Raw genomic sequence first — 20838 nt, forward strand, 5'->3', positions numbered from 1 at the left:
CACAAATAAGTACTTAAGACATAAAAGTAAGATAAATGAATAAACTAAAATACCCTATCTTAGGTGCTAAAATGCGTTACATTTGAGCACTCATCAATCAGCTCATTTCTTGCCTATTCATACTGATTTCACTTCAGAATAGTTAGCGAGACTTTACATTACAGAGATTGTGAAGTTGCATGGCATTCTGTTATCTATTATATCAGACAAGGATTCGAGCTTTGTGCTAGGGTTTTAGAAGAGTTTTCAGTAGGCTTTGGGTACCGAGTTGTATCTTAGTACTGCTTATTGTCCTCAGACAAATGGACAGACCGAGTGGGTTAATCAGATCATGGAGGATATGCTTCGTTCTTGTATCCTTGACTTTAAGGGTCATTGGGAGGACTATTTGCCACTTGTGGAGTTTGCATATAACAATAGTTTTCAGAAGATTACTAGTATGGCACCGTTTGAAGCATTTTATGGTAAACTGTATTGATCTCCTATTTGTTTGATAGAGGTTAGAGAGAGTAGGCTTTTGGGTCCTGAATTCATTAAGGATACCTCGGAAAAGATTGTTTTTATTAGGGATCGCATGCGTATAGCCCAGAGTAGGCAGAAGAGCTATGCTGATTGTGGTACTCGTGCATTGGAGTTTCAGGTGGGAGATTAGGTTTTACTCAAACTATCTCCTATGAAAGGAGTAATGCGCTTTGGGAAGAAAGGGAAGTTGTCACCACGTTTTGACGGTCCTTTTATGATTACAGATTGAATTGGAGTGGTAGCTTATCGCTTACCACTTCCGGACAATTTGGATCGTGTCGATAATGTGTTTCATGTTTCCATGCTACGGAAATTTTTGCGTGATGCGGATCGTTATCAACATATTGATGTTGATGAGATTGAGTTGTAGCTGGATGCAACATATGTGGAGCCACCATATCGTATTGTAGATCGTAGGGATCAAATTCTTTGCACTAAGGTCATACCGTTAGTACGTGTCTAGTGTAGTCACCACAATGAGGCTGAGTCCATGTAGGAACGAGAGGATGTCATTCGCTCACATTTTCCAGAAATAATGGATGAAGGTAAGGGCGAATTCTGAGGTCAGAATTCTTTTCGTTAGAGGGGAAGAATGTAAGACCCCTAATTTTAAAAGGATAGTATCGGCATTTATTTATGGGTATGGATAATTAATGGGTATGGATAATTACCCATGGGGTGTAGTACGTATATATATGGGTATATATGTATATTTATGGATATTATATTTATTGATATTTTAAATGATTAATATTTATAGTTATATATATATATATATATATAGTTATATATATAGTTATATATATATATATATATAGTTATAAGTTAATTGTATATATATATATATGTTTTTTTCATCACGTACAAACTTATATATGTATTTATTCTTTTATTTTTATTTTTATTATTATTTTTTTTTCCTCATTGTCAGACATGGATGGCAATTAGGATTAGGGTTGGACCCGGTCATTTTCCTTCCTTTCCTTTTTCCTGAAATTTTACAGATAAATTTTTTTCGTTTAATTTTCTTTTCCGAGTTCTTTTTCTTGTCACATAGTGTCGTCTCGAGTGCTTGGAAATGGTTTCTGAGACTCTTTCATGTGGATTGACAACTTCCTTTGAGGACCGAGTTATTTCCACATTTTCACTTTTCGGACACTATTCACTTTTGTCATTTTCCCTATTTCGTCTTCTTCTCTATTCTGTCTTTTCCTCGTTTGTCAGTTTTTGGCACAACATCACTTTTCATGCTCGGAGGTGGTTTTTGACTTCACGTGTCTTCATCTTCCGTGGTTTTCTCGAAATATGTATCTTTACTTTTACAAGAAAGTACTCTGGTTGCTCTCGGTGTCCATAGGGGCATGGATGCACAATTCTTCAGAATCTTTTTCTTTTCTTGGGGTGTTTTTTGTAAATAAATTTTGAAGAAATTTTAATTCAGGGGCATCTAAGAAAATATCTTTTGGAAGATATTTTCATTCTGGGACAATTTCGCAGTTAACCCTTTTTATAGGGGTCATTGTGCAATTAACGATAGTTATTGCAAAATACCTCGTCTAGAGCCTGGATTCTCGTACAGGATTCATTTTCACATTTTATCGAGTTAGGTACTCTTAGAATTCCGTTCTGGTCGTTTTTCTCCAGTTTCAGAGTTTTTGGCTCCGGTTGCCGCCGAAGTTGTTCGGGACATATCTCTTTGCTCGGGACTCAGTTTTTGATGCTGTTTCTTTTGTTGTTCATCTTTTCTCATTTTGAATCTTTTTCATTCATGGAATTTTGCCGTTTGAGCGTGTTTGCTCAAATTTCACTTTTTTGGACCTGGCGGGGCCCTTTCGGGGCACTTTTTGAGATTTTCTATAAATAGGGGACTTAAAGAAGAAAAATCAGATTTTTCTCTTCTTCTTCCTCTCTTGGCCGGCAGCCATGGATGCGCATGGAGCTGCCACTTTCTCTCTCCTCCTTTGATCCACTTTTCTTAAGTGAAAAGTCTTCGGCCTTAACGTTTATTGTTTCCCTCATCGTGCTCTACCTTTCCCCCTTATTAGAATCCATTTATGACTATTTCTTGAGTTCAGATTTGAAGTCAAGTTGTGATTTTCATAGGGCTTTCTTCGGATTCTTGTTCACCGTGTTGTCCCCGACAAAACCCTTCGGTATCGTCGGATTCGGAGCACTTTTATTTCGGTGGGCTTTTGAGATTTTCATCTCAAATTGAGGTAGGGGGTGTTATAATTTTTTTCTTGTTATATAGCATGTTATGGATGCTTATACAACTTGTTTACATGCTAGGATATTAAATCTAGAACTTTTGATTATTTATTTTCTAGTATAAGATTTGATTTTCCCGGTTGCTCATAACTTTGTTTAAACATGTGGCATGATAGAATATTACCCCTTGATATGTTGATTGACATATATTAAATCTAGATCATTTGGATAAGTAACGAAGATTTTATTTAATATTTATCTTGAATAAAATATTAAATCATGTAGCATTAACTAGCTTGAAATCAATATGTGTTAGCATATTATATTAGGCCCTAGCATGCTCTTCAACATAGGTGAATTTGAGAGTAATCGGAGGTGTTCTAAAATCTAGAGAATATTTAATTAATTGATTAATTAATTTATTCTATACGTACTATTCACTCCATTTGAATTCCGACTTGATATTCTTGATATGCATGTCATATAGTTTCACATATATTAAATCTAGAATATTTGATTAAGTTTTGAAACTTTTCATTTATTATTTTTCTAGTATTAAAGTTTAATACCCATGGCCATACATTGCACGGAAATCACTTGTATCGTGCTAGTAAATCAAGTCTTGACAAGTTGCATAAGATATATTAAATTGAGATCATTTGGATGAATTTCAAAACTTAGAGATTTTAATTAAAATGATTAATTAAAATCAATTCAATGGCCCCTTGGTCTTGATTAAGTTTCTAACTTAGTATCCATGTTTTCCTTGACAAGTTCTTTCACATGTATCGAATTGAGAATAATCGAATAAGTTTTGAGACTTGCATTTATTTATTTCCTTTGTATGGAATCTAATTCACATGGTTGTATCTCGTAGGAAGTGAACTCGTAACTTGACATTGGACTTGCCTTGTGATCTTGATGATTTAATCCCTTTAGTAGATTAAATTCCCTTTTATGCTTCCATCGATTTAATCATGACACTTGTAACTTGGTTTCATTAAAGTACTTCATAGACTTGCACTTTTGTCTTAGAATGATTTGATCACTCATGTGTTGCTTAGTAAGTACTTGAATCATGTATCATATACTTGTGGTATTTTTCCTTCAATGGATTCCATGTGATATGTATACGTCTTGGTTTTAATCTATATAGATACATACTTTGATTTCTTGACATTTCACATGCCATTATAGTTGAGAACTTAGGGCATGACTTGTGTGTTCCAAAATCTTGGTTGTGCATGAAACGTGGCTAATGCATTTCTTGTATTTGATACAATCTTGACTTACACAACTTGATAATTTTGGGACTTGGGATATCAATCAAGAATTGATATGGCTAGGACTTGGTTCTAGTACGGGGGAATGTCCTCCTACATTATAGTGCGCACTAGGGGAAAGGTACCCATGGGTTAGTAGCCCTAAAGTGATCTCAAGAGTACAGTTTTAATCCGGGTGATATCTGAGTTTCCACATTGGTTGATTTCACGCTTTAAATTTCAAGTTGCTATACCTTGAAGATTTAAACTTATCGTGTTATGTGAAATGCTCCAATCTTGTTTCATTGCATAGATTTTATGCTCATCCTTGATTTCAGTCCTTAAATTTCAAGTGTTATTCTTTGAAGATTTAAGAATCTCTTATGTTATATGAAATGTTCTAATCTTGTCCTTGCATAGATTTTATGCCTTGTCCTTGCATAGATATTATGCTTTGTTCTTGGTTTCATATATTTCCTCCATCGTGTTAATTGGAATGCTCCAATCATGTTAATTACATTGATAATGTAATTCTTGTTAACTTATATCCTAGTATTCTAGTACTTCCTTGTCGTGTTGTATGGATTATTCCAAACCTTGTTTAATTAATCCATCATGTTCCTCGTGCAATTCATGTTGATCTATTTTCAAGCATTCATCTTATCGTGTTCCTTGGATTATCCCAACATTGATTCCTTTCATATATGTATATATATCATGATTCTTGTTGCTTATACTCTAAGGTAGCTTAGGATGCTCCTTGAGTCTCACCTTGTAACGACCCGGTCATTTACCATCCTTTTCTTTTTCCTGAAATTTTACGGATAAATTTTTTTCGTTTAATTTTCTTTTCTGAGCTTTGTTTCTTGTCGCTTAGTGTCATCTCGAGTGCTCAAAAATGGTTTCCGAGACTCTTTTCCGTGGATTAACAACTTCCTTTGAGGACCGAGTCATTTTTGCATTTTCACTTTTCGGACACTATGCGCCTTTCGTCCTTTTCCCTGTTTCATCTTTTTCCCTATTCTGTCTTTTCCCTGTTTGTCACTTGTTTGGCAAAACCTCACTTCTCATGCTCGGAGTTGGTTTTTGACTTCACGTGCCTTCATTTTGAGTGGTTTCCTCAAAATACGTATCTTTACTTTTGCAAGAAAGTACTCTGGTTGCTCCCGGTGTCCATAGGGGCATGGATGCACAATTCTTAAGAATCTTTTTCTTTTCTTGGGGTGTTTTTCGTAAATATCTTTTGAAGATATTTTATTTCAGGGGTATCTAAGAAATATCTTTTGGAAGATATTTTTCATTCTGGGACAGTTTCGCTGTTAACCCTTTTTGTAGGGCCATTGTGCAATTAAAGAAAGTTATTGCAAAATGTCTTCTCTGGAGCCTGGATCCTCGTACGGGATTCATTTTCACATTTCGTTGAGTCGTGGACTCTTAGAATTCCGTTTTGGTCATTTTTCTCCAGTTTCAGAGTTTCTGGACCTAGTTGCCTTCGAACTTGTTCAGGGCATAACTCTCTGTTCGGGACTCAGTTTTTGACGCCGTTTCTTCCTTTGTTCATATTTTCTCATTTTGAATCTTTTTTGTTCACGGAGTTTTGCCGTTTGAGCACGTTTGCTCAAAATCCACTTTTCCGGACTCGGCGGAGCCCTTTCGGGGCAGTTTTTGAGACTTACTATAAATAGGATGCCCTAAAGTGAAAAATCAGATTTTCACTCATCTTCTCCACTCTCTTGGCTGGCAGCCATGGGAGCTCCTTGGCTGCTACCCTTTCTCCTTCTCCTCCACTTGATTTCCTTGGAAGAAATCCTTCGGCCTTTACATTTTTTGTTCTTCTCGACGTGTTCTACCATTCCCCTTTATTAGAATTCATTTCCGACCACTTCTTAAGTTTGGGTTTGAAGTCAAGTTGTGATTTTCATGGGGCTTGCTTCGGATTCATGTAGATCGTGTTGTCCCCGTCAAAACCCTTCGATTTCGGCGGATTCGGAACACTTTTTTTTCGGTGGGCCTTTGAGGTTTTCATCTCAAATTGAGGTAGGGGGTGTTATAATTTAAATTCTTGCTATATTGCATTCTTGTGATGCTTATACAACTTGATTACATGCTTGGATTTCAAAATCTAGAGATTTCATTATTTATTTTTCTTGTGAAGAATTTAATTTTCCCGGTTGTCCATAACTTTGTTTAATCATGTGGCATGATAGAATATTACCCCTTGATATGTTGATTGATATATATTAAATCTAGATTATTTGGACAAGAAATGAAGATTTTATTTAATATTTATCTTGAATAAAATATTAAATCATGTGGCCTTATCTAGCTTTGAATCAACATGTGATAGCATATTATATTAGGCCTTAACATGCTCTTCAATATAGATTAATTTGAGAGTAAATGATGATATTTTAAAATCTAGAGAATAATTAATTATTTGATTAATTAATTTATTCCGGGTGTACTATTCACCCCATTGGAATTCCGACTTGACATTCATGATTTACATGCCATGTAACTTCACATATATTAAATCTAGAATATTTGATCAGGTTTTATAACTTTTCAATTATTATATTTCTAGTATTAAAGTTTAATACTCAAGGTAGTATCTTGCTTAGAACTTACTTGTATCATGGTTTTAAAACGAGTCTTGACATGTTGTATAACATACTTTAATTTGAGGTTATTTGGATGACTTTTAAAATCTAGAGACTTTAATTAAACGAATTAATTAAAATCCATTCAATGGTTCCATGAGCTAGATTAAGTTTCTAACCTTGTATTCATGATTTCCTTAATAAGTTCCTTCACGTGTATTACATTGAGCATAACCGGATAAGTGTTGAAACTTATATTTAATTAATTCCCGTGTATGGAATTTAATTCACATGGTTGCATCTTGTATGTAATGGACTTGTAACTTGACAATGAACTTGGCCTTGACATGACCCTTGAAATAACTTGTTCGTAAAACATTTTAACTCACCTTGAAATCTTGATAATTTAATCCTTTGAGTAGATTAAATTCCATTTTAATGCTTCTATCGAGTTAATCATGCCTTGAAATTGAACTCTTGTTAAATTTGTGAATTTGACTTGTAAATCATGGACTTGCATCCTTTTATCAAGCATCGTGGCCCCTTGTATCTTGGTTTCGTTAAAGTACTTAATGAACATGCATATTTGTCTTGGAATGATTTAATTACACATGTGTTGTTTAGTAGTTAATTAAATCATTAATCTTATACTTGTCATATATTTCCATCAATGGATTCCATGTACTATATATATCTTGATTGTAATCTACATAGATGCACACTATGATTTCTTGACATTTCACATGCCATGATAGTTGATGAACTTAGGGCATGACTTGTGTGTTCCAAAATCTTGGTTGTGCATGAGATATGGTTAATGCATTTCTAGTATTTTGATACTATCTTGGTTTGCACAACTTGTTGATTTTGGCACTTGGGATATTAATCAAGAATTGACATGGCTAGGACTTGGTTCTAGTATGGGGGAATGTCCTCCTACACTATAGTGCGCACTAGGGGAAAGGTACCCATGGGTTAGTAGCCTTAAAGTGATCTCAAGAGTACGGTTTTAATCAGGGCGATATTCGAGTTTCCACATTGGTTGATTTCACGCTTTAAATTTCAAGTTACTATTCCTTGAAGATTTAAACTTGTCGTGTATATGAAATGCTCCAATCTTGTTTACTTGTATAGATATTATGCCTTGTTCTTAATTTATGTATAATCCTTTTCGTGTTTCATAGAATGTTCCATTCTTGTTTAATTGCATAGATATTATGTCTTGTTCTTCTTTTCGAGTATACTTCTTGTCGTGTTAATTGGTATATTCCAAACCTTGTTTAACTCCATTAATAATGTGATACTTGTATTCTAGTATCCTTTTGTTGTGTTGTATGGGATTATTCTAAACCTTGCTTAATTGTATTGATAATGCAATTCATGTTAACCTATGTTCAAGTATCCTTCTCATCGTGTTCTTGGATTATCCCTACTTTGACTTGTTTTATATATGTATATATATCATGATTCTTATTGCTTATACTCCATGGTAGCTTAGGATGATCATTGAGTCTAATCTTTGACATAGACATTAGGTGGCATGATCCCTTTTGAATTATATCATGTTAGTCCTAAAAATCTCTAAAGAATTTGAGTCGATGCATGCTCATCCCCTATGAATAAACTTGTTAGTCTTGTTTATTCACCTCGAAGTTACTGGGTGTTTTGCAGGTAAAGAAGCTTTGTTGTAGGATACACAACACTTTTAGACATGCTAGAAGTCTTGAAGTATTTTTGATGACATTGAATATGCACATGTTAGCATATCATGTTTGCTTTTGTTTATTTTGACAAAGCTTGTATCTTTTGATTAAATGTATGTAATGTGTACCTAAGTACACTATTTACAATGTATTTGATATGTATGAGATGAGGCCGGAGGCCATTGACATGTATATTGAATTCTATGTATGTTGTAACTACATGAAATATTATGAAAACATTGAAAAATGCCAAGTAATTGTCTCACCATGGTTGCATCTGGTGTGGGAATTCCATTTTTATTCTTTCATAGGGTCTTATAAATCATGTTTGAAGTGTGGCCAAGGGCTAAATGGTAATTTGAAATCATTTGTTAATTTTGGTTTTCAAATTTCCCTTTTTTTGTTCATTTTTGCCTTTTTGCCAGTTGGGGGGTCGGATATTGCATCGATGGTATTTTTAAGCCATGGACCATTGTAGCATGTCCTAATAGGTAAGTTACGTTTGTGTGCATGGTTGTTTCCGGGCAAACCTTCTTCTTTGGTGAAATGAGCCTCCTATGGACTCATTTTGAAACTTTGTTTCATAATCTGATCTAGGGGCTTTCTAAACTTTTCACATTAGTTTTGTTTTCCTTTTTTGACATGGTCACTTAGAAAATGTGATTTTAGGGGGGGCTTCTTCTTCGTGTTTTTCCATAAAATGTCGTCTTGATACTGGAAATCCATTGCAAAGTTCAGCTTCTAGTTTTACATTTAGCAGCTTTATAACCCTTATGACCAGATTTCATGGAGGGGCATTTTGGGCATTCTACATTGAGTTTTTTTTTATTTCTCTCGTGAGTCACATAGAAAACTCGATTTTGGAAGGGGTTTCTTTTTTGTGTTTTTCCAAAAAATTCATTTGATAGCCCGTTTTTGCTCTCAATTGTGGACTGATCTTGAAGAAATTTCATGTAGCAGCTTTTTGGGTCTCTCTTGACCTAGGCTGATCTAGGGGCATTTTAGGGATCTTACAACGTGTTTTTATCCATTCCTTTCACGATGTCGGGTAGAAAACGTGATTTTAAGGGGGGTTTCTTCTTCGTGTTTTTCCAGAAAAACTCGTTTAAGGATCCGTTTTTAGCCTCAGTTCTGAGAAAAAAAATCAAATGTTGCTTGCTGTAAAAACACTATTCCTGCCCAGATTTCTTACCCGGAAAATAAGTTGATTTTTTTTTAACTTTGAGGCTTCATATCTTCATCATCCGGACTCCAAATCAAGTGATTTTTGAGTCTAAGTTTATTAACTTTTTCTTGTCTATGCAACGGTATGTACGGTTGCATTCAATTCTCTCTGAAAGGACCATTTTACCCCTCGCCAAGTACCCTTGTTGCATTGACTTGAAACCCAAAAGTCTAGTTTTTTGTAACTTTGACGTTTCATATCTTCTTCATCCTGACTCCGAATCCAGAGATTCTTGATTCTAGATTTATTAGTTTTTCCTTGTCTATCTAATGGTATTCTCAGTTTCATCTGGTTTTGTCTAAAAAGACCAGTTTACCCCTTGTAAAGTACTATTGCCGCACTTGTTTTAAAAACCCAAAAGTTTGATTTTATGAAACTTTGGAGTTTCATATCTTCTTCAACCGGACCCTGAATCATGTGACTTTTGAGTCCATCTTGATTAGTTTTTCATTGTACTTCCAGCAGTGTGCTTGGTGGCACCCGAATCTACAATTTTCAGAAATAACTATTTTGCCCCTGGGGGCTTATTTGTTATATTTTCGATCTTTTGCTTCCGCATCAGTTCTTGTTGAGTTCCACGACCTCATGGAATGTCACTTTAACTTCTTAGAGTCTTGTTTTCTGTTTTCGCTTTCGCATTCGGATCCGTTATTGGATCATCCTTTCGGTTTTTCACTGACGCACTAGCCTAAAAACCAGGGCTATCACACACCTTGACAGAGACGTTAGGTGGCATGACCCCTTTTGAACTATATCATGTTAGTCTAAAAGTCTGAAAGAAATCAAGTCATGCATGCTCATTTTCTACGAGTTAACTTGTTTACTCAACCCGAAGTTACTAGGGGTTTTGATCAGGTACGAAGACTTGGTTCGTGATTCTTATCATGCTTGGATGATTTGTAGACTTGAAGATTACAATTCTTGTAAAGGTCGACTTGAAATGCCATTTGTAGCTATTTTGTCAAATGTGTATATTTGATTCCAAACTTGTATTATGTGCTTAACCACACTTTTTGGTATTCATTCTATGTATATGATATGTGGCCAAGGGCCAAACTTCATTTGTAATCCATGTATATTAAAAAATGTAGAATTTTGCCTTTAATGAGAAAAACATGAAAACTTGGGTTTTAATATGTCATTTTCGCACCGGTGTGTGCGTTGTGTATGTAATTCATCTTTTAGTATTCATTTACCATATGTTAGGTGTGACCAAGGGCCAAACACCATTTAATTTTCATTTTTGCATCTTAGTTCACATATTGCATTTTTGGGCTAAAATAGTAGAAACCGAGCCTTTAAGGGTTCATTTTCAAATCGGGTGGTGTAAAGTGTGTTCCGGCACCTCCACTAAGTCTCATTTATCTCGTATGAAGTGTGGCCAAGCGGTCATTTGAATCCATTTCCTAATTTTGGTTTCCATATTTTTCATTTCAAGTTCATTTTCCCCTTTTTGGCCGTTGGGGGGTCGGATTTTGACTCGGCCATTTCCAGGAGCCGCGGACCATTCTCGGGTGCTCAAAATCACCATTTACATCTGCCTGCATGATCGTTTCTGGGAAAAACCCTTTCCTTTGTGATTTGAGCCTCCCATGGAATCATTTTTCAATTTTCTTGTATAATCTGATTTTAGGGGAATTCTGGGGTTTCCCTTCGGGAAATAAATTCCGGTCTTCACATGGTCACTTAGAAAACGTGATTTTAGGGGGGGGGGGGTTCGTCTTCGTGTTTGTCCAGAAAATGTCGTCTTGGTACCGGAAATCTCTCGTGAAGTTTCAGCTTTCAGTTTTCATTTTAGCAGCTTTTTAGCTCTCTTGACCAGATTTCTTGGGAGGGCATTTTGGCCATTTTGCAGCGAGTTTTTTTCATTTTCTCCCATGTAGCTGGGTAAAAAATTTGATTTCGGGAGGGGTTTCTTCTTTGTGTTTTTCTAGAAAAATTCGTTTGGTAGCCCGTTTTCAATCTCAGATCCTGTAGCAGCTTTTTGCCCTCTTGTCCAGTTCTGATCTAGGGGCATTTTGGGGATTTTATAGTGAGTTTTTTTCGTTTCCTTTCACGTGATCAGGTAGAAAACTTGATTTTAAGGGGGGTTTCTTCTTCGTGTTTTTCCATAAAAATTCATTTCGGACCTCGTTTCGGCTCTCAGTTCTGGCTGAATTTTTTTATTTCATAGCATGTCATGGTGCATGCCATTGGACGCCGAATGGGGCGCCGGTATGGGCGTCGGGCGCGCATGGGGCATGCCATGGCCTTCGTCGGGCCGCCGCGACGTCATAACTTCAAACACTCGTTTCTCCCTCGTTCGGACTCCAAATCAAGTGAACTTTTTTTTGTACTTGATTATTTTTTTGCTGTCTTTCCAACGGTGTGCTCGGTTGCACCTGGTTCTTCCTAGATAATTACCAGTTTACCCTTTTAGCCTTAAGTGCTCATTTTCCTTCGTCATGTCGTTTCTCCTTCATCCGGACTCCGAATCATATGATTCTTGAGTCCATCTTGATTATTTTTTTGTTGTTTTTCCATTGGTGTGTTCAGTGGTACTCGAATCCACAGTTTTCAAAAATAACTATTTTACCCCTGGAAGCTTATTTGTCATATTTCTGATCTTTTACTTCCGTGTCAGTTTTCTTTGAGTTCTGTGACCTCATGGAAGGTCATCTTAGGGTCTTAGAGGTGTGTTGTGCCTTGGGAGACCATTTTCTTGTTTCTTGCTTCCGCATCGGGATCCGTTACCGGGTCAACTTTTGGGTCACCATTGACGCACCGGGTTGAATAAAACCTGGGTCGTTACATTCGGCCAAGGGTTTCAAGGTCGAACCCAGGGGGACGAAAGAAAGGGTTGTTCGGGGCAAGCATTGAGCAACAGAGAGGAGTCTTGACGGCATCCAACATTGTCGAAAAATTAGAGAAGAAAGAGTTTGAGGTTTTGAACTAAAAACCTTAGAGGCAAGTTCTTCTCTTACTCCTTCCCTTAGACTTGTGTTCTATACATGTCTAGTATAATTCCAGGATTTAAACTGAGAATAAATTGATCAAGTATGTAGGCTTAAATTAAATTAAAACTGATTTTAAGTGTTGTTTTGTGTTCTTGTTTAATCTTGAATTAAATTATGTAATAGTTTGTTTTAATCAGTGTTTAAGATGCATATTGTTACAAGGCTAAATCACACCACAAATTTTTGCCTCTGTAATGGCACTTGGGGCCACCAACTCTCAGCCAACACATAACACAATACACATAATACTGAAATGTAAAGAAGGCACACATAATTTACAAGGACAAGCCCCAACCTTTGCTCATATTAAACATATTACAAAGGAACACAAGTTCGTATAAGAAACCAAGGCTCTACACACACACTGTGTTTCACTCCCTTCTGTCTCTTACAAACCCACATTAGCAACAATATATAGGCAAACTCTCAACACTGCCCATAACTGCCCACTAAAATGGTGGATGACACCCCCATCCACCTAGGGTCGTGCTGGCACCCTCTAAATGTGCCAGCACTACATAAGCAGTTGACAAGCCTAACTGCTACGTAGTTGGCATGCTCTGATCATGCCACTTATCCACATGAAGTTACCTAATATCAGCCACCTTCTATATATCAACATAGTGGAGGAAAACTGACTTCAACTCCTGTGTGTTGTCCCCTCAGATCATTACCACCTACATGGGAAGTTACTCAGCACACCCCCACTCCCCTATAATATATGCCATGAGTGGGAAGTGTTAGTAACTTCCTCCAACCAACTGAGCCCACTTAACCACATATTCTATAACCATAAGCCATGACTTGTGTGGTCTATGCATAATCTGAGCCAACCTTGTGAACCTGGTCCGTGCCAAGCCCACTAATCTGCACCCACATATAACCGTCTCTGAGTGCACGGCATGCCAAGCCATGCACGCCCATGTGCACGTCCGAGTGTGAACCCGAATACACGCCCCTAAGCGCACTGCTACATGCCGGTGTGCACGCTGGTGCTCACCAATGCGCTCCATGCTTGAACGCCCGTGTGCACATGGCTGCACGCCCATGCGCACTGGACGCTTGCCCGCACGCCTATCAAGCCCTTCATTAGTTTGGATACTCCCCTCTTATGCAACCATCTTGGAGTGGTGCAACACGTGCCCATACACGTTGGCTAAGCCCTCTAAGTAAGCCATGCCATAGCCTAATTGATGTGCTCAATAGACTCCTCTAGTATAGTCTTAAGGAAAATCAGCACTCTGACAGGAGTAAACATCACCCATGCTTGAGGAGTCATAAAGGCCTTTTAAGCCCTTCCTGACATCCAAATCGAGTGCCGTCTGCGCCAACCAGCTTCTATGGACTCAAGGTACCTCCCATAAAGATCCCGAGCCAAAACTCCAAAGTTCACTTTTTTGCCATATTCACGAAAACGCCACTGGGCACCCCCAGTGCACGCTGTGTGCACGCTTAGCATCCTGTGCACACTAAAAACCCACTGAGCACCCTCATGGCTATCTAACCAAAGCCAAAGTGTTCCCAAGACATGGCATGACCTTGAAATGCCTATGTCTTCCCTTGGACAAATGTCAAAGGGCTAACAAACCACCCCCACCAGAACAAGTCGACGCCCTCGTCGACTTGTCCAAGTACTCCCTTACCTATTTATCAAACTGCCACAATGTCACATCCCTTTCCCAACTCACCTCTGCTTCACTGCGTCCTTTCCACTGCACCAAGTAATCAGTTATGCGATTTTTCTTACTCTGACACTGGGTCTGGTGAGACAAAATCTTCTCCACCTCCTTGATAAACTGCAACTGAATAATAGGCGGGGCTCTCTTAGCCTGTTGTCTTGATGTATCTGTAGTGTCCTCATGAAAAGGCTTGAGGAAACTCACATGAAAAGTAGGATGGACCTTCAGTCTCTCAGGTAACTGTGATCTGTAAGTAACATTCCCCACTTTCTTTACAACTTCAAAGGGACCATCATACTTCTGAACCAGCCCTCTGTTAATAGTCTTGCTGCTTATCTTCTTCCAAATCTTTGGAGTCAATTTCAACAGAACTTTGTCTCCCACTTGGAACTCTAATGGCCTTCTCTCTTTATCTGTATACTTTTTCATCCTTCTAGCAGCCTTGGCAAGGCTGTCTTGCGCTTCTTCCACTATCTCTTACATGGAATGAGCATACCTGTATGCTGCATGGCATCTTCCATCAGTCCTCTGCACTGCCACCTCCTGTGGTGTGCGAGGTTGTTGCCCTGTTGCCAACTCAAAAGGACTCATTCCTATTGCTGAAGACCTGTGCAAATTATAAGAAAATTGTGCAGTGTCTAGCAACTCTAGCCAATTTTTTTGACTTGCAGTGACATAGTGCCTCAGGTACTCTTCTAATAACTGATTCATCCTTTCAGTCTGTCCATCAGTCTAAGAATGGTTTGCTGTGGAGAACTTCAGTTCAGAACCCATCAAGCCAAATAGCACTGTCTAGAACCTTCCCGTAAATTTGGTGTCACGATCACTAACAATATCTTCGGGCAAGCCAAAATATTTCACCACAAACTTATGAAATAAACCAGTAGCAACTTTCGCTGGGCATGCATGTGGTGCAGCAATGAAAATTGCATACTTAGAGAATCTATCTACTACAACAAAAATAGATCTCATACCTTCCACCTTAGGAAAACCAGAAATGAAGTCCATTAAAACTGACTGCCATGGACGCTCTGGTATAGGCAAGGGTTGTAGTAGCCCTGCCATCTTCTTCCTCTTATGTTTGTCTTTCTGATAGACCAAGCAAATCTTGACATATAACTCTATGTCATCCTCCATCTTGGGCTAATAATATGATCTAGATATCAACGCCAGCATTCTATCCACCCCTGGATGTCTAGCCCACTGAGGATCATGCATCTCCCGCATTAGTTCCCGTCTCAGCCCTCCAACAGGAACATATAATCTACCTCCTCTGGCGTAGAGTAGATTATCTTCAATCCAGTACTTTCTGACTTCACCATCAGTAACCTGTTGCTTGAGTTTCTGATAGGCATTGTCGGACTGAGATTGTTCTTTGATTTTGTCAAGGAAATTAGTATACATTGTTGTAAGCGATGCCACATACTCCTACACTTCTCTCCTACTCAAGGAATCAACAACCTAATTCTGCTTTCCAGGTCTGTGAACCCACACAAAGTTGAACTCCCCTAAAAACTCCTGCCAACGAGCTTGCTTTGGAGTAAGCTTCTTCTGTGCCTTGAAGTAGGTATTGGCCATATTATCAGTCACCACTGTAAACTTGGTACCCAACAGATAGTGCTTCCATGCGTCAAGACAATGTATCACTACAGTCATATCCTTCTCGTGAGTTGTATACCTCTACTCAGCATCCTTAAGCTTCCTGCTTTCAAAGGCACAGGGGTGTCCCTCTTAGACTAAGACCCCGCCAATTGCTCTATCAGAGGCATCAGTATGCACTTCAAATGGCAAACCAAAGTCAGGCAGTCTCAAGACCGATTCTGTAGACACTGCCTACTTAAGCATCTCAAAAGCTTTCTGGCACTTCTCAGACCAAACCCACTGTTTGTCCTTCTTCAGCAAGTCCGTTAAAGGACTGACCTTCTTGGAATACCCCTTTATAAACCTTCTATAGTAGTTTGCCAATCCTAGAAAGGATCTCAACTCTGTAACTTTAGTTGGTACAGACCAATCAAGAATGGCTTTCACCTTTCTCTCATCCGTTCGGACATGGCCTTTACTGATCTAGTGTCCCAAAAATAACACTTCTTGGCGATAAAACTCACACTTCTCCTTTTTGACATACAACTAAAACTCCTTCAGTTTTGAGAAAACCAATCTCAAGTGTTTTGAGTGATCTTTTAAGGACTCACTATAGACTACTATATCATCCAAATAAACAATAACAAAACGATTGATGTAGTCATAAAACACATTATTCATTAAGTTACAGAAGGTTACCAGGGCATTAGTTAGCCCAAACGGCATTACAAGAAATTCATAAGACCCATAATGAGTTACACATACAGTTTTACGTTCATCTCCTTCTGCTATACGCACTTGCTAGTAGCCTGCACGTAAATCCAGCTTAGTAAAGTAGGATGCCCTTGACAACCTATTAAATAAACCTGCGACATTGGGCACTAGGTACTTTTTCTTCATAGTCACCTTATTTAGAGCCTTATAGTCCACACACATCTGTATTAAGCCATCATGCTTCTTCTAGAACAACACTGGCACGCCATACGGTGCCTTGGATGGTTGAATATAGCCAGACTCCAGTAACTCATCCAACTGTCTACGCAGTTCAGCTAATTCTGAAGGTGCCATCTGGTATAGGGCCTGAGCAGGAGCCTAGCACCTGGCTCCAACTCTATCTTGTGATCAACATCACGTCGAGGGGGCAATTGCTTGGGTAGTTTTGGTGGCATCATTTCTGCAAATTCCTCTAGAATTTCAGCAACATAATCCAAAACTTCAACAAACTGGTTCGGTTTGATCTCTATCATAGCTGCAAGAGAGGTAGAGTCTCCCTTCTTCAAACCTATTTTCACTTGCAATGCAGAGATTATTTTGATGCAGCCATATTTACGATCTTCCTTCTTCTGGTGCCTATAAAGAGCCACTGATGGAATAAAACATGGACAATCCTTGTCCCAAATAAAAACTCCTCCTAAATATGGCACAACTACCACTCTAGCTTTCGTAAGGAAATCAATTCCAAGAATTAGATCAAAATCATCTAAGGGTACAGCCATAAAACTAACTATGCCCTCCCAACAACCAACTTTCATAGAAGTGGTGGCCATGCTTAAGACAGGCTTGGCTTTAAAATTCACAACTTTCATCTTATTAGCATGGAATTAACTTTAAATTAAAGTTACTTACTTCCCTCTGCGCAATGAAGTTATGAGTGGCCCCCGTGTCCACCATTGCCAAAACTTCCTTGCCGCTCAGCGTCACTTGAATGAACATTAGCCCTTTCAACTCCATGGATTGTTCTTCCGTAAGAGCATTCTACATTTACAGAGGATTGACTCGGGTTAGACCACATTCCGAGTTTGAATCTCCTTTTGAATCAGTGACAATAGCACTCAGCTTCTCCCTCTTGGGGCAGTCCCTAACACGGTGGGGACCATTGCAGATGAAACAACCGGAGTTGGGCTTAGTCCCACTGCTACTCCCTTTGTTATTGTAATCTGCCTTGGCCTTGACAAAGCCACTAGCTATATCCTTCTTTTGATTCTTGTCCTTCTTCTTATCCTTGAACCTAAAGGACTGACCTTTATCTTTCTTCCATTTCTTGGACTTCTTCTTATCTTGTGTAGTAGACCCAGTCATCTTAAAATCTACAAGACAATCTACCGCTGTCATGGCAATAGGAAGGTCCCTCACAACTTGCCTACGGAGTTTTGCCTGAGCCCATGGTTGCAATCCGGACATAAAATTGAAAACTTGTCCTCCTCTAATATATTTTAAATGTCCAACATCAAGGAACTAAAGTCCTTCACATAGTCATGAACGGTGCCTATGTGCTTTAATTTCTTTAGAGATTCCCTTGCAATCCATGCAGTGTTTAGAGGCAAGAATTGGTCCTTCAATTCCTTCTTAAGGGTCTCCCAAACTTTAATCCGAGGCCTACCCGCAGAAACATCATCCTCTGTCCATGTGCGCCACCATAGTTTTGCATCACCAGACAGATACATGCTTGTAATGGTCACCTTCTCACCATCGAGGATCCGAGCAGCCTTGAAATACTGCTCCATGTCCCATAGGAAAATTTTCAACTCTTTTGCATTTCGGGTGCCACTGAAAGACTTGGGATTCGGCACCTTGATCTTCTGTGAAAGAGGATCACCACCGCCTCTAGAACTCCCATGAATGGACCTCTTCACCAAGATTTCCATTTCAGAAGCCAAGTTTTTGATTTGAACAATAAGGTTCTCTGCACCATCTTGTACTTCTATTTCTGTAGGAAAACCCACAAACTCTTCCAAACGGGAAACTCTCTCACGAATATTGCCTCCAGCCATCATAGAACGGGGCTCTGATACCAATTGTTACAGGGCTAAATCACACCACACATTTTTGCCTCTGTAATGGCACTTGGGGCCACCAAGTCTTAGCCAACACACAACATAATACAAATAATACTGAAATGTAAAGAAGATACACACAATTTACAGGGACAAGCCCCAACATTTGCTCATATTAAATATATTACAAAGGAACACAAGTTCGTAGAAGAAACCAAGACTCCACACACACACTGTGTTTCACTCCTTTTTGTCTTTTACAAACCACATTAGCTACAATATATAGTCAAACTCTCAAAACCACCCATAACTGCCCACTAAAGTGGTGGATGACACCCCCATCCACCTAGGGTCGTGCTAGCACCCTCTAAGTGTGCCAGCACTACATAAGCAGTTGACAAGCCTAACTGCTACGTAGTTGGCATGCTTTGATCATGCCACTTGTCCACAGGAAGTTACCCAATATCAGCCACCTTCTATCTATCAGCATAGTAGAGGAAAACTGACTTCAACTCCTGTGTGTTGTCCCCTCAGATCATTGCCACCTGTATAGGAAGTTACTCAGCACACCTCTACTCCCACATAATATATGCCATGAGTGGGAAGTGTTAGTAACTTCCTCCAACCAACTGAGCCCACTTAGCCACATATTCTATAACCATAAGCCATGACTTGTGTGGTCTATGCATAATCTGAGCCAACCTTGTGAACCTGGTCCATGTCAAGCCCACTAATCTGCACCTACATATAATCGTCTCTAAGTGCACGGCGTGCTAAGCCATGCACGCCCGTGTGCATGTCCGAGTGTGAACCAGGATGCACGCCCCTAAGCGCGCTACTGCAAGCCGGTGCGCACACTAGTGCTCACCAATGTGCACCATGCTTGAATGCCTGTGTGCACGTGGCTGCACACCCATGCACACTGGACGCCTACCCGCACGCCCATCAAGCCCTTTATTAGTTTGGATGCTCCCCTCTTATGCAACCATCTTGGAGTGGTGTAACACGTGCCCATGCACATTGGCTAAGCCCTTTAAGCAAGCCATGCCATAGCCCAATTGATGTGCTCAACAGACCCCCCCCCCCCCAATATAGTCTTAAGGAAAATCAGCACTCTGACAGGAGCAAACATCACCCATGCTTGAGGAGTCATAAAGGTCTTTCAAGCTCGTCCCGACATCCAAATCGAGTACCATTTGTGCTAACCAGCTTCTATGGACTCAAGGTGCCTCCCATAAAGATCCCGAGCCAAAACTCCAAAGTTCACTTTTTCACCATATTCACGAAAACGCCACTAGGTACCCCCAGTGCACGTTGAGCATCCTTCTAAGCATCCTGTGTGCACACTGAGCATCCTGTGCACACTGACAACCCACTGAGCACCCTCATAGTTGTCTAACCAAAGCCAAAATGTTCCCAATACATGGCATGGCCTTGAAATGCCTATATCTTCCCTTGGACAAATGTCAAGGGGCTAACACATATCTACTTCATATAATTGTCTGGAATGTTCGGGACATAGTTCAGACCTCTAGGACCATTAACAATAGAGAATAGAGAGGTTGAAGGTCGTTGGAGATGAAGAAGACGGAGGATAACAGGAGTAGAGGCAGCTCTATTACTGAACTTCACCTATGCGCGGGATTTGGCTACTGTATTTGGTTTTGGGGTATTTCAGGGCTATGTAGGTTAATTTAAGAGTTGTAAATGACAACGATGGATATGTTAAATACTCAGGATGCATAATTTATAATAATATGGCATGGACTTGAATAATATGAAATTTAAATAATTTGCATGTTGTAAACAGATGATTTAATTGCTTAATGTTAATTTAGCAAGTTAAATGTATGTTGTATGATCTTACTCGTGCATTAGTAGTACAATATATTTAGTTTATTATCTGATTTTATTATGCTTGGTTCTGGATTTAATTGATGTTTTATTTTGCTTATTTCATCAATTATTGGATTGTGTGGATGATTTTAATCATATATTGACTGCATAATATGATCATGTATATATCTGATTTCTATTATGCTTATTTCTAGATGTATTTGATGTTGATATTATAATTGTTGCATCATTTATGGATCATATGCATTATATGCACCAGTATGGGATGGTGGCATATTAGGGACGGATTAACTAAAAACGTTAAGTCCTACCTATTCATGTATAACAGAATGGATTAACTAAAATGTTAAATCCTACATATATTCATGTCAGGTCAACTGAATCAGTTGGATGACTACTATCTGTTTATTTTACCTACTATTCAGGTTGAG

At 38.8% G+C, this 20838-nt stretch overlaps 1 protein-coding gene across 1 annotated transcript; it reads right to left on the bottom strand.

Annotated features, from left to right (window-relative positions):
- Positions 1-17989: 17989 nt before the first annotated feature.
- On the bottom strand, positions 17990-18547 carry LOC132309188 (uncharacterized). The gene has a single exon (XM_059807520.1). It carries the CDS (start codon positions 18545-18547, stop codon positions 17990-17992), a length of 558 nt encoding a protein of 185 aa, XP_059663503.1.
- Between the last annotated feature and the right edge of the window lie 2291 nt (positions 18548-20838).

The sequence above is a fragment of the Cornus florida genome, unplaced genomic scaffold (assembly GCF_030987335.1).
Source record: "Cornus florida cultivar Cherokee Brave unplaced genomic scaffold, ASM3098733v1 CherokeeBrave_3.0.0_Hap2_Chr05, whole genome shotgun sequence".
Lineage (NCBI taxonomy): Eukaryota > Viridiplantae > Streptophyta > Magnoliopsida > Cornales > Cornaceae > Cornus > Cornus florida.

Coding starts and splice junctions, on each gene's coding strand:
- LOC132309188 (XM_059807520.1), bottom strand. CDS start 18,547: ATGGCTGGAGGCAATATTCGTGAGAGAGTTTCCCGTTTGGAAGAGTTT.